The sequence below is a fragment of the Aulonocara sp. 'chitande type north' Nkhata Bay genome, linkage group LG4, assembly GCF_057382095.1.
Source record: "Aulonocara sp. 'chitande type north' Nkhata Bay isolate Kocher_YH1m ecotype deep benthic linkage group LG4, A_spYH_male_GT1.1, whole genome shotgun sequence".
Taxonomy (NCBI): Eukaryota; Metazoa; Chordata; class Actinopteri; order Cichliformes; family Cichlidae; genus Aulonocara; species Aulonocara sp. 'chitande type north' Nkhata Bay.
The window spans coordinates 30,071,855-30,086,088 of NC_141347.1; the positions used below are offsets into that span (position 1 = coordinate 30,071,855).

The 14,234-nt window shown below is 38.6% G+C and overlaps 2 protein-coding genes across 5 annotated transcripts; both read left to right on the plus strand.

Moving 5' to 3' along the window:
• The first annotated feature begins 365 nt into the window (after positions 1–365).
• dhx58 (DEXH (Asp-Glu-X-His) box polypeptide 58) lies at positions 366–5,305 on the plus strand. Its single transcript, XM_086289774.1, has 12 exons — positions 366–416; positions 571–800; positions 895–1,099; positions 1,175–1,365; positions 1,454–1,567; positions 1,965–2,097; positions 2,223–2,408; positions 2,533–2,783; positions 2,894–3,205; positions 3,301–3,491; positions 3,579–3,672; positions 3,767–5,305. Exons 2-12 carry the CDS (start codon positions 624–626, stop codon positions 3,950–3,952), a joined length of 2,040 nt encoding a protein of 679 aa, XP_086145900.1. The 5' UTR covers positions 366–416; positions 571–623; the 3' UTR covers positions 3,953–5,305.
• Positions 5,306–7,419: 2,114 nt separating this feature from the next.
• Positions 7,420–13,973, plus strand: LOC147332945 (ATP-dependent RNA helicase DHX58-like). Of its 4 annotated transcripts, none has more exons than XM_086289775.1 (13): positions 7,421–7,568; positions 8,694–8,852; positions 8,967–9,196; positions 9,310–9,514; positions 9,590–9,780; positions 9,869–9,982; positions 10,960–11,092; positions 11,219–11,404; positions 11,495–11,745; positions 11,856–12,167; positions 12,252–12,439; positions 12,527–12,620; positions 12,706–13,973. In XM_086289775.1, exons 3-13 carry the CDS (start codon positions 9,020–9,022, stop codon positions 12,886–12,888), a joined length of 2,034 nt encoding a protein of 677 aa, XP_086145901.1. In that variant the 5' UTR covers positions 7,421–7,568; positions 8,694–8,852; positions 8,967–9,019; the 3' UTR covers positions 12,889–13,973. The 4 variants fall into 4 exon arrangements, with proteins under 4 accessions (XP_086145904.1, XP_086145901.1, XP_086145902.1 ...); XM_086289776.1 differs by having other exon boundaries at positions 7,422–7,568; positions 8,747–8,852; XM_086289778.1 differs by having other exon boundaries at positions 7,420–8,852; positions 12,252–12,412.
• The last annotated feature ends 261 nt before the right edge of the window (positions 13,974–14,234 follow it).

The following is a 14,234-nucleotide window of genomic DNA, read 5'->3' on the forward strand; positions in this document are numbered from 1 at the left end:
GTGAATGAGTACATGTAAAAAATCCCCATGCCTTTTTTAAAGACTAATTCTGACAAGCTGTGTCTGGAAAACAAAACTACAAACAATGAATACGTTAAGTTAGGGAATTACCTTGACTAATAAATAAATAAATCGATTTCTAAGCAGTACCTTGGGTGTGGCTTTTCTTAGAAGAACCTACTTTATTTTAGTGAAGCTCATTCTTCCCTTGTCACTGCATAATGATCACCTGCTGCCGTTCTTCAAGAGACTCCCTCGTGAGGCCCACTGTTCTGAGAACATAGAGGTTTCGTTTTCCAATTTCCACGTGACATAGCCTGTCCAAACAGAGTTTAAAACCTCACCAACTTGCAGTGCCTGGTGACAGCGGAAGAGGAAAGAAGCAGAACAACACAGAGCTCTGTCAGCACTGACTGGTGAGTTAAAATTACATTTTCTTCATATATAAATGATATCAAGTGTTTCTATTCACTATGCCTCTCAGAATGCTTGCTTGTTTTGTCACCAGCTTTAGTCCTACAGACGTTTAAGCCTTCAAATTGCAATGTGGTGTCCATTTCTTTTCTACAGTATCTGAAATCTATGCCATTCTAAAGTATTATTGGACAAAAAGACACTGGAAAATGTCAGATTTTGGACTATATACCTACCAGCAGGAAGTGGTTGAAAGGGCTCTTAAACGAGAGAACATCATAATATGGTTACCGACGGGAGGTGGAAAGACCCGCGCTGCAGTGTATGTGGCCAAAAAACACCTGGAGACCACACCAAATGCTAAAGTGATGGTTCTCGTAAACAAGGTACCTAAAACAGAAAAAGGGCAATAAAAACCATCGTAAAACTGGTATAAGAAGATGACTTCATATAATGTTTTTGATGTGTTCTATTATTCAGGTTCATCTTGTTGACCAACACTACAACAAAGAGTTTGAGCCTCACCTGGGTCTACGCTATGCTGTTAGGAAAGTGAGCGGAGAGAGTGATGAAAAGGACTTTTTTGGGTTAGTGGTGCAAGAGTCAGATGTGGTCATCTGCACAGCACAGATCTTGTACAATGCTCTGATTAACAAGGAGGAAGCAAGACATGTTGAGCTCTCAGGTGAGTCAAAGTGAGCTTAAACATGTCTGATTATGCTGTTATGCTGAAATGAACTGACTTGAGGATTTTCTACAGATATTACTCTGCTGATAATTGATGAGTGCCACCATACTCACAAGGAGTCTGTCTACAACAAAGTAATGAGACTTTATGTGGAGAAGAAGCTGAAGGGAGAAAAACCACTGCCACAGATCTTGGGCCTCACAGCATCCCCAGGGACAGGAGGCGCAAAGGCACTGGAAAAGGCTGTGGAGCATGTACTGGAGGTCAGGGATTCATTTTTTATTTGAGCTTTTTATATAATTTATCTCTATTTAATTAGCTGGCTTTGCTTGAAAATGCTCCTCCTTTCAGATTTGTGCCAACTTGGATTCAGCCATAGTTTCAACTAAACAGTATGCTCCTGAACTGAAGGAAGTGGTGCCCAGACCCAGAAAAACCTTCAACATTGTCAACATGAGAGATAGAGTAAGCAGATATTAAAAAAAAAACAAAAAACTGATGGATTTTGAAAAACTGCATTTTCTTGTAACATGAACAAATGCACTGAGAGACTAATGGGTAAAAGCCTCATCTACTAGTTCACCTCAGAAAAGACCACAAATACTTTTATTGCCACTCCCAAGACTAGTGTTAATTTAATTCCACCTTGGAAAAATGCTAATATAAGAGTCAAATATATCTGTAGTAGCAGAATCTAAAATAAAGATTTTCAAAAATTTCCTTTTAATTTTGCCTGTGCTTAAAGGGCTCTTGGGTGTCACATCACTGACTGACTGTCTGAGGCATTTTTTGCCCTGGGATGACAGCCACCTGGCAAAAATTGGGACCTGCTAGTAACCACAAATACATGTTTTTCTTTGAGGATCCTTTTGGTGATCATCTGAAGTCAATGATGACGATTATCCACGGTTACATGGATATTCCTCCAGACTTCAAACTGAGAGAGTGTGGAACACAAGAATATGAAGCAGATGTGGTGGTTCTGGAACAGCGAGGTAAGACCGTAGCATTTAATCCTTCTGCTGATGGCAGCGGTAAATACAACGGATTTTGTGAGAGTTAAGGTAATCAGTATTTAAATAAAAGAATACTGCTGTTTGTATCTGTCCTCTTTGACCAGGAGTACGAGACAACAACAGACTGCTTGCACAATGTGCGTTACACCTCAGGCAGTACAATGATGCCCTCCTCATCAATGACACCTTGAGGATGATTGATGCTTATCGTTCCCTAGAGGAGTATTACTCCACAAAGAGCACCAAGGCCATTGATGGGACAGACTTCTTCTTGTTGGGACTTTTTGAAGGTGAAAATCCTAACATTTTCATCACTTGCTGTTATGTGTTAATACCATAACTTTATTTTGTAGCTCATAATGCAACGTTTGATGATTTCAGCCAATAAAAATATTACTATTTTGTGGCACACAGAGAATCAGGTGGAGCTAAGGAACCTTGCTATGGATTCTCGCTTTGAGAACCCAAAGATGGATGAACTTCAACGCACTCTGTTACAACAGTTTGGGTCAGGTGTCCCATCAAGAGGAATTCTCTTCAGTAAAACTCGCAAAAGCACCCACTGCCTGAAAGACTGGGTCCTCAAAAACAGGGCATTGAAAGATGCTGGCATCAAGGCAGACATCCTCACTGGTGCTGGTAATGGCATCACCTACATGACACAGGTATGATGATATACAGTCTTCACCGATAAGCTTTGAGTCAGTCACATTCAGTAACATCTCTATGGACATTTCTGCATGTTTCCATGCTTTTATTTGCATATTTCTTATAGAATGAACAGGCAGAAACAATCAGGAGTTTCCGTATGGGTTCTCTGAACCTCCTGATCTCCACCAGTGTGGCCGAAGAAGGTCTTGATATACCTGAATGCAACCTGGTGGTGCGCTACGGACTCCTTACTAATGAGATCGCCCAGCAGCAGGCAAGTGGACGTGCACGAGCAAAAAACAGTCAGTATGCAGTCGTAGCCCAAGCAGGCGGGCGTGAACATCGCAGAGAGCGCATCAATGAATATCTGGAGGAGCTGACTGGTAAAGCCATTGACCGTGTGCAACGTATGAGTCACCACGAGTTTTATTTAAAGGTGATGTTTAAGGACACTACCGAGCCATAACTTACTGCTCTCACTCTCACTGCCCAGTGTTACTAACATTATCATCCATTCCTCTGTGATTCCAGTTAAGTGAGCTTCAACAAAAGGCAATTATTTCTAGTAAAATTGAAGAAAGCTGCAAAATGGAGAAGAGGAGGAGTAATACTGCTTCCAATATCCAGTTCTTGTGTCGAAACTGTTTTACCCCTGTGGCTTCTGGCAGTGACATTCAACTTGTTGACAATACGCAATATGTCAACGTCAGCCCTGACTTTAAGTGAGTTAAAGATGTTCTGATCTAAGAGTTAAAGCAGAAGTATGTTGAGACCAAATAAAAATATCTTTGCTTCTTGTTTGTCCTCAGGAATCACTACAAAGCTGCAGAGCGGGTGATTCTAGAAAGGAGCTTTGAGGACTGGGAGCCTGGGTGTAGAATCAGATGCAAAAAATGCGACAAGGTACAGTGAACTCACTGTTTAATACTGTATCTAAATAGATCCACAGTTCATGCTCATGTTGGAATCTGACTGTTATTCTTATACACATTCACAGGAATGGGGATTCGAGATAAAATACAAAAAGCATGTCTTAATGCCAAATCTAGCCATTAAGAACTTTGCCCTGGAAACCCCCAAAGGCAGGATAACAGTAAAGAAATGGAAAGATGTACCTTTCACTGTTGAGGACTTTGACTATGAAGAGTACTGCCAGGAAAACTTCCCTGACCTCTTTGATTGAGCCACAAACCAGAAAGCTCTGTGTGGTTTTCTTCTGCACTTTACTTGATTTTGAGACTCCAGTTTCTTTTAGAACACCATACTGTTGTATGGTTGGATGTTTGCATGAACACAGACTTGAAAAATTCACTCCACATATGCTCGGTCATTGTTCCATGGTGCCTGAGGCAGCTAAAAACCTTAGTGCATCAGTCATGTTTATAATTAGCAATTAGTGAATGCTTCGTTTATGCCCAGTGCCTGAGTTCATTTGCGTTCTTCTATAACATGACCCTTAAACATCATGAATATGTGACATGCCATCAAGAGGAGATTAATTAACATGAACTGTTTTAGCTATTTTAAAATGTGTTCAGATGTAATGCTGTTGATGTGTGTATGAAGTTTGACATTGTGGACAATTTCTGTAACTAAATCAGATGTTTTATGAGAGCCTAATCTTAAGAATTATCATTGTTCACTAACAGATGAAATCATCCTTTTTATTTTTTCTATATTGTAGCATATAATTTTTTTTAACTAAATCTAAATTTGATTAATTTAAACAAATGCTCCTTTTGAAATGATTGATTTTTCATAAGTTTGCCTTTATTAATCAGTAGGTGTCAGTCTTGGATAGCACAAGAAATGTTTTCGTAAAGCCAGGATTAAAGCTTTCCACGAGGATTTTCACATTGAAAGATGTGGATGTAATGGAAATGTCTGAATCTGCAGATAATGTGGAAATATACTGAGAATGAATGACTTGCAGGCCACAGTCAAACATGACAGACCCATGAGCAAGGCATTTAATCCCCAACTGTTTCTATAAATTATGGTATTATCCACGTCAGGAGCACGGTTGTGCAGCCTTCTGATGTGTCTAGGCAACCACTGTAAAAGAGATGTGCATTCAGTTGACTGAATAGACACACGTTATTTGCTGGGATGAGGATATAAAAATATATATTTCTGTTTATATCTCTGTATAAAACTGTTACATAAAAACATTAAAAAAAAAAAAGGATATGTGAAAATGCTGACTTCAGAGACTTTAATGTAATGTTTTAACATCTGGGGATGCACCCTCAGTATTACTGGATCAATACATAGTTATGTATTTTAACTGTTGTGGTTTAACACCATATAACTGATCTACATTAGAGATATGATTATTTCAAATTGCAATTTGTCACACTGGAGTAAGGCATACATGTTTTACAATTATAAAGTCTGTTTAAAGCAGACTTATTCCCAAGGATAAGTCAAAAAATATATATTTTGCTGTGATCTGGCCACGGATGAGGCATTTAACCTTCAATAAGCAGTGGGATAGTATCAGGTCTGAACACTGAATCTTTATTAGATCTATTTTAGAGCTTAAGTTTAGATGTAATTTATTACTGAGTTGTAAAATAAATCTATAAACTCATTAATTCAAATTATTACTGATTGTCTGCAGCTCTCTTGACTTATTTGCAACACCAGTGCTGGCTTTAGCTGTAAATATTCTTTATACATCTTTATTTGACTGACTCCTAGTGTCTCTGAACTAGGCATCTGTCAAATCTGTCATTTTTGTGCAGAAGAAGTGTAAAATGATCCATCAAATGCTTTATTTCCTCTGAGTGCACACAGAGCCCTAAGCAGAAAGCCTGGCTTAACTAAGACAGAAAGCCTGGCTATGTCAAACTTCTCTAGCTGAAGATGATGACAAGTTATTATTTAATGCAATCCACAATTTAGGTTTGTCTTGTTGGCCAATCCTGAAGAAAAGAGTTTGAGAGCAAAGAGCTGGACCAAGTCAGTGGAGAGACCAATAAGAAGCATTTCTTTGTGTTACTGGTGCAGACGTCAGAGCCTTTCATCTGCACAGCACAGCTCTTATACAATGCTCTGACTAACAAGGAGGTATTAAGACATGTTGTGCTCTCAGGTCAGTGAACGTCAACATTTCTAACATTTTGGGAACTGGGCGCCTGGATGTAGAATCAGATATAGTAATTTAAACAGGGCACAGACTTTAATACTGTGTTTAATAATACTATAATAATAATACTATAATTTAATAATACTTTAAACACTAGTGTCAAATTGGGCTGCACGATTTGTCGACATAATCGATGACGTCGACTATAAAAATTTGTAGACGCAGAATTATACTGTCTACTAATAAATATGTTTTTGTAATACAAGGTATACTACACTGCAGTACACTACAGGAAGACTGCGATCAAGTGAGCCCTGGCGCCAGCTGCACCTATACAATCCTGTTGCACTTTTCATACACATATTACGGTACGGGTGCCGACTGGGTTAGAAACAGTCTTCTGAATACTTGCATTTTTCACTATTTTACTTCTTAATCCACTTCGAGATTTGAAATATTAGCTATATATATATATATTTATATGATATACATTAATATATAATTATTACACTACACGTTAAAAATAATAAAAAGAATTACAAATTCGGTAAGAGTTGACAATACATTTGTCTTCTCACTATACTGTATATTTTTGTTCAACCTGACCTTATCCCCAACTAAACTGCTGTGCTGTATTTTTGATATTGTGTATTTTTTTAATTCTATAACAAGAAAATTGTTAAAGGTGACATGAATATTTCACTGGATTCTATGGTGTGTTCACACCGCAAAAAAGTTTGGGCAACCTTGTTAATAGCCATTATTTTCCCGTATAAATCGTTGGTTGTTACAATAAAAAATGTCAGTTAAATATATCATATAGGAGACACACAGCGATATTTGAGAAGTGAAAAGAAGTTTACTGGATTTACAAAAAGTGTGCAATAATTGTTTAAAGAAAATTTAAGCAGGTGCATAAATTTGGGCACCACAAAAAAAGAAATGAAGTAAATATTTAGTGTATATTGATGTGTGTGTCTCCTATATGATGTATGGGGGGGCCTTTTTCTGGACGTGCTTCCCATCCAGAGCTCCACAGCAGAGAGGGAAGTTCCAGCGCTCCTGGAATCCTTGTGTGATGGACCGCCAGTCTCCAGGTGAAGGCACAGACATTGTATTGATCGTGCCACATACCGAAGAGTTATTGTACACTTTTACAGACATAACAATAGGAATGATTTCCTGACGTGTACTTCATGGCTGAAAGGTTGAATCAGTTAGAGGGAGAAGAAGCTATGCTGCTTTACAAAGGTGGAATGAAGCAGGTGTGATGGGGTGTCTATAATGGAGAACCGTTTGTTCAGTGACCTCTGACCTTCGCCCACCAGTGCTGCTTCTAACCTTGCAGATGAATTTGCGCTTCCTTTTGGCATCTCTGTCACTGATGATGCCCATACTTGTACACAGCACCAGCTGCTGGTCCTGCAGTCTAAAATGAGAACGGACTCGCGTACTTGAGAATTGAGAAAAGGAAAAATGCAAGTATCCAGAAGCGCTTCTAAGCCAGTCGGCACCCGTACCGTAATATACGGAAGAAAAGTGCAATACGATTGTAGGTGCGGCTGGCGGTGCGGCTAGCTTGACCTGACTTCGTGTGTGAGGGCTCACTTGACCGCAGTTACAGGAAGCACCCTGGAGCTGTGACGTCAACTCTGAATGAGTCAGTTTGAGAGAGCTAGTGCGTTGCGTTGACCGTGTTTATGTTAAGGTTTGTACAGTAATTCCATGTTAATGCTTGTACAGTAATGTTTATGTTCATGTTTATGTTAGCTTACCGGAAACTTCTCAGGATATGCTAGCTAATCACCTGAGCAGGTGAGATACCCTAGAACAGGTTTGCCTACAGGAAGCGAAGATAAGAGTTATTGAAATACTCGTTGACTAATCAAAGAAAAATTGGCAGATTAGTCGACTACCAAAATAGTCTTCTGTTGCAGCCCTAGTACAAATAGATCCATAGTTAGGGATTGTGTTGTTCTTATGTAAATACACAGGAATAGGATAACGTACAAGAAGACCCTATCCACAGTGACTATGTATTTTTCTTTGGAGATTCAGGGTGGAAGGAAAACATTGAAAGAGAAATAAATATTTATTAACATCATGACGTTCTCACAATTGAGACCCCTGTAAGGGAGGAAAGGGGGTTTTCTTTTGCAATCTACTGGAGTTTGTGAGCCTATTTTCATTAAGAAAATGCAAGTTAATCATTTTGCAGCTGGACGTTTGAATGAACCCAGACCACGGCCATTGTATCATCCCCTTTGCATGTTGTTGTAAGGAGTTCTTCACTTTCCTCTCAAGTCCAGCACAGAAGCAAATGATAAAACCATCTCCTCCTGTAACATGAACCTTAACCATCGTGTACACTTTATGTAATCAAAAAGATGAACTTCCATGAACCATTGTAGTCATTTTAAAGTGCACTTAGATGTAATACTACAAATTAGTTTACAAAAATATGATATTGTGCATACATTGATTATCTCAAATTTAGATGTTTCATTTGAGCTCAGTCTTTAGAAAATGTCATTGTCAACTAACAGCTGAAATTAGTTTTTTATGGTTTAGATCTATAAACATTTAGACTACATTGTAAAGATGAAGAATTTGACTGTAACACAATGAAAGGAAACTGAAACCAAATACTGCTGAAGCTCTTTTGCCAGAGGGTAGAGATCAAGTTACGTGAGCTGACATTAAAACAGACAAGGGGATTTTTTTTTTTTGCAACACTAACAAGCTGTTTGTTACATGAGGAAAGCAAAACTAAAAACAATAGGCAGTGCGAGTTAAGAGTAGATATTTTAGTAATCACCTTCTGTTCATCCAGAGACTCCCTCATGAGGGCCAACTTTCTGAGTTCAGATAAGTTTCATTTTCCAGTTTCCACGTGACATGGGCAGTCCAAACAAAATTGAAAACATCACCAGCTTGCAACTGTCTTGTGACGGCTGAAAAAGAGACAAAACTACACAGAGCTTCGTCACTGGTGAGTTCAGAAGGCTGACTTTCTTTCTGTTTGTTTTGTCACTAGCTTTGCTCCAGCAGACTTTTAAGGCTAAGAGTTTGAAGTCACAACTGGGTGTCCATTTCTTTTCTACAGTATCTGTATTCTATGCCACGCAAAAATATTACTGAACAAAAGGGCACTGCGAAATGTCAGATTTTGGACTGCATAACTACCAGCAGGAAGTGGTTGAAAGGGCTCTTAAAGGAGAGAACATCATAATATGGTTACCGACAGGAGGTGGAAAGACCCGCGCTGCAGTGTATGTGGCCAAAAAACACCTGGAGACCACACCAAATGCTAAAGTGATGGTCCTCGTAAACAAGGTACCTAAAACAGAAAGAGGGGATTTAATTTTTAAGACAAAAAAAAACTATTATACACCTGCTGTGACTAAAGGTGACTAAATATAATGTTTTTGATGTGCTCTATAATTCAGGTTCATCTTGTTGACCAACACTACAACAAAGAGTTTGAGCCTCACCTGGGTGGTACCTTCATTATTAAGAAAGTCAGTGGAGAGAATAAGGAAAAGGACTTTTTTGGGTTAGTGGTGAAGCAGTCACAAGTAGTCATCTGCACAGCGCAGATCTTGTACAACGCTCTGATTAACAAAGAGGAAGCAAGACATGTCGAGCTCTCAGGTGAGTCAAAGTGAGCTTAAACATGTCTGATTATGCTTTTATGCTGAAATGAACTGACTTGAGGATTTTCTACAGATATTACTCTGCTGATAATTGATGAGTGCCACCATACTCACAAGGAGGAAGCCTACAACAAAGTAATGAGACTCTATGTGGAGAAAAAGTTGAAGGGAGAAAAACCACTACCACAGATCTTGGGCCTCACAGCATCTCCAGGAACAGGAGGCGCAAAGACCCTGGACAAGGCTGTGGAGCATGTACTGGAGGTCAGGGATTCATTTTTTATTTGAGCTTTTTATATAATTTATCTCTATTTAATTAGCTGGCTTTGCTTGAAAATGCTCCTCCTTTCAGATTTGTGCCAACTTGGACTCAGTCATAGTTTCAGCTAAAGAATATGCATCTGAACTGAAGGAAGTGGTGCCCAAACCCAGAAAAAGCTTCAAAATTGTAAAAGAAAGACTTAAAGTAAGCATATTTTTATACCTGTTTTTATTTATTTGAAATACGAAAATTACAATTTTCTTGTATTTATAAAAACAACACGTTGTTGCTGTTATTGTTGTTGTTGTTGTTGTTGTTGTTGTTTTTGTGACAGTAGCACTAGAAGCAGGTTTTCATTTGCTGTAATAAAAAAGAAATTGCCAGATATGGGATAAATATTTCGTATCCTTCTATAAAGTTTATGTTTTTCCCTTATTATCTTTGTTTCTATTCCCATTCCTAACATCACCTCTTGGCATGAAACACAAACAGAGCACTTGTTAACCTTGTTGATCTTATATGAAAATTGCAAGATAACTCTAAATTTGAATGTTTTTGTATGTATTTTTTACTTGCTCATTTAGAAAAAAAATGATGGTAAAGTTTTCTAGTGCACATCTAAAGAAAAAAAAAGAAATAATCTATCAGATCTTCCAGTGTTTTAGTGACAGAGCTTTACCACTTTCCCTTTCTTTGTGAAATAATTCACTGTGCTGCTTGTAAACCTGTTTGTGTTTTTGACTGCTCACATGTTGCCAACAACATGCCTTTCCCATGAAAATGCTTTTACATTGGGAAACTCAGGTTTGACTTAATGGCCTGTTTAACACATTTGCTTTACCACTGACGTTAGTTAGTGAAACCAGTTAAGCTATCATGGGTATGCTGAACTTGCATTGTAGCAGAGACCCTTAGCTATCACACACATATTAAGTTTAGATATCTTAAACAAATCATGGAAAAATACTAAACTAAGAAGCAAATGCACATTTTAATATATAATAAAAAATAACCCTGTAGTATCAGACTGTAAACATTTTTTTATATTTAATATAATATTATGTTATTGGCTGAAGCAGTTGCTGTCCCAGAGGTATCATACAAATGCTGGCCTCAGGACAACAACCACTTGTTGAAAAACAGTATCTGCTAGTAAACACAAACACGTGTTTTTCTTTGAGGATCCGTTTCGTGATCATCTGATATCGATGATGAACAGCATCCACAGTCACATGAACCTTCCCCCAGACTTCAGACTTAAAGAGTGCGGAACACAAGAATATGAGGCAGATGTGGTGAATCTAGAGCACCGAGGTACAGACTTAGTTTTTAACCTTGTAACGTGATTTTGTTTTGAGCATATTTTTTCATAGAATTAATTAGAGTAAGTAAATCTTTAGATGAAACAATGCTTCTGCTTACATCTGTTTCTTTGACCAGGCGTACAGGAGAAAAACAGGCTGCTTGCACAATGTGCGTTACACCTAAGGCAATATAATGATGCCCTCCTCATCAATGACACCTTACGGATGATTGATGCTTATCGCTCCTTAGAGGAGTATTACTCCAAAAAGAGAACCAATCCCATTGATGGGACAGACACCTTCCTGTTGGAACTTTTTGAAGGTGAGAGTCCTCATATTTTCATTATAATCCACATTTTCATGGTTTCAGCAAATATAACCATCACTTGCGTCACTATTTTGTGGCACACAGAGAATCAGGTGGAGCTAAAGAACCTTGCTATGGATTCTCGCTTTGATAACCCAAAGATGGATGAACTTCAGAGCACTCTGTTACAACAGTTTGGGTCAGGTGTCCCATCAAGGGCAATCATCTTCAGTAAAACTCGTAAAAGCACCCACTGCCTGAAAGACTGGGTCCTCAAAAACAGGGCATTGCAGGAAGCTGGCATCAAGGCAGACATCCTCATCGGCGCTGGTAATGGCAACACCTACATGACACAGGTATGATGATATACAGTCTTCGCCTATGAGCTTTGAGTCAGTCACATTCAGTAACATCTCTATGGACATTTCTGCATGTTTCCTTGCTTTTATTTGCATATTTCTTACAGAATGAACGGGCAGAAACAATCAGGAGTTTCCGTATGGGTTCTCTGAACCTCCTGATCTCTACCAGTGTGGCCGAAGAAGGTCTTGATATACCTGAATGCAACCTGGTGGTGCGCTACGGACTCCTTACTAATGAGATCGCCCAGCAGCAGGCCAGTGGACGTGCACGAGCAGAAAACAGTCAGTATGCAGTCGTAGCCCAAGCAGGCGGGCGTGAAGATCGCCGAGAGCGCATCAATGAATATCTGGAGGAGCTGACTGGACAAGCCATTGACCGTGTGCAAACTATGACCCCTCAAGACTTTTGCACAAAGGTGAGCGTATATACTCTACCAGTCCTTAATACATTTCACAGCCCCGTGGTATTAACATCACCTTCCATTCTTCCTTGTCTCCAGATTACTCAGCTTCAAGAGATGGTAGTCACTTGCACCAAAATTGAACAGAGGCGCCAAGCAAAGAAGAGGAGTCGTAACACTGCTTCCAGTATCCAGCTCTTGTGTCGAAGCTGTTTTACCCCTGTGGCTTCTGGCAGTGACATCAAGCTAGTTGAGAACATGTACGTCAACGTCAACCCTGACTTTAAGTGAGTTAAATATGTTCTGATCTAAGAGTTAACGCAAAAGCATGTTGGGGACAAAATAAAATATCTTTTCTTTTGGTTTGTCCTCAGGAAACACTATACATTTGGAGACCAACTGACTCTAAAAAGAAGCTTTGAGGACTGGGAGCCTGGGTGTACAATCGGCTGTAAAATATGCAGCGAGGTACCCTCTTCAAATAAAAACAAAACATAATGTTACGTTCATGCTCGTGTTGGATTCTGAGTGTTGTTCTTGTGTAAATTTACAGAAATGGGGATTCGAGATAAAGTACAAGAAGTGTGCCATACTGCCAAATCTAGCCATTAAGAACTTTGTTCTGGAGAGCCCTGGTCAAGAGCGGCTCCCAGTGAAGAAGTGGAAGGATGTACCTTTCACTGTTGAGGAGTTCAACTTTAAAGAGTACTGCCAGGAAAATTTCTTGCTCGATTAAGACATCAATAAGAGAGCTCTGTGTGGGTTTTCCTATTCTCGAGTTTCTTTTCACAGATTTGCTCCACAGATGTTAAGTCTTTGTTCTGCGAGCCCTGCGTGCCAAAACCTTTAATGCACCAATCATGCTTGTAATTATTTGCATTTGTTTTGTACATAGAGTATTTCCTCATTCACATCTCAAGTCAAGTACAGAAGCAAAGAACATGAACCATGAGCATTTGACATGTCATTAAGAAAAGATTCATTTTACATGAATTTTTAGCTATTTTACAATTAGTTTAGATGTAATATTACCAATGTGTGTTTGAATTATGTAAGTGGGAGTACAGTGATCATCTGACATTTATATAAATACTTATCCTAATGTTAAGAAATTGTCTACTAAGTCTAAATCCCTTTTTGTGTGTTTAATATGAATTAATGTTACATTAATTAATATCAAATAAAATCAGACATGTCTTTTGAAATGATTAATTTTGACTTTATTAGCCAGTAGGTGTCACTGTTGGATAGCCAATGTTCACAATCTGCAAAACGCTACAGTTCTCATCTGCCCTCATTACTGCTAACAAATGGTGTGACTAAAGCCAGGATTGAAGCTTTCCATGTGGATTTTCACACTAAAAAATTGGCCCTCTATGGCCCGGGGCTCTGATGTAATAGAAGTGAGTCTGAATACATGGATAAAGTAAAGATAAGGCTGAGAAAGAATGAATGTATGACTCTACTCACAGTCAAACTTGTCAAAACCCTTGAGCAAGGCATTCATTCCCCAAATGTTTCAGTGAAGTTTCTCATTAGCGACTACATTGAGATGGTATAGTCTCCTGATGTATGTGTGGAGCATAGCAAAGCAAATATTGTGCACTCTTTTCAGTCAACTGATGTACAAGAAAAAGCATTATATGAAAAGGTGGTACTTAAAAACACCGTCCTCAAAGACCGTCTGTTTACATATTTAAACTATAACCTGAATGCTGCCATGAAATGTTTTGACTGTTTCAGATCACCATGCTTCTTCTGCATCGCTAGATCAATATGTGCTAATGCATTTCAGCTTGGATCATTTAATATCAAATAAACAGGGGAAGTGATTTATTATACTTGCAAATTTTCATTTAAACATACAGAATTCAAAAAATACATTTAGTTGCATAATGTCTTTACCAGTTTTTCAGAACCCTCACATTTTGGCAGCACTCAGAATGCAGACCTAGACAGCTAGACTTGGAGTTTCGTTAAGCTCCTGTGTTTACATACACAAATCAAACTCCACATACATAAGCAGCACTTTGTGTTTTATATAGAACAGTTTGCAAAACAAACCCATAAACTGAAACTAAA

Excerpts from the sequence above, each read along its gene's own strand:
- dhx58 (XM_086289774.1), top strand. The coding sequence starts at position 624 with ATGTCAGATTTTGGACTATATACCTACCAGCAGGAAGTGGTTGAAAGG. Across the intron at positions 1,366-1,453 it reads CTGTGGAGCATGTACTGGAG|ATTTGTGCCAACTTGGATTC; the intron begins GTCAGGGATTCA and ends TCCTCCTTTCAG. Across the intron at positions 3,673-3,766 it reads GATGCAAAAAATGCGACAAG|GAATGGGGATTCGAGATAAA; the intron begins GTACAGTGAACT and ends ACACATTCACAG.
- LOC147332945 (XM_086289775.1), top strand. The coding sequence starts at position 9,020 with ATGTCAGATTTTGGACTGCATAACTACCAGCAGGAAGTGGTTGAAAGG. Across the intron at positions 9,515-9,589 it reads AAGACATGTCGAGCTCTCAG|ATATTACTCTGCTGATAATT; the intron begins GTGAGTCAAAGT and ends GATTTTCTACAG. Across the intron at positions 12,168-12,251 it reads CTCAAGACTTTTGCACAAAG|ATTACTCAGCTTCAAGAGAT; the intron begins GTGAGCGTATAT and ends CCTTGTCTCCAG.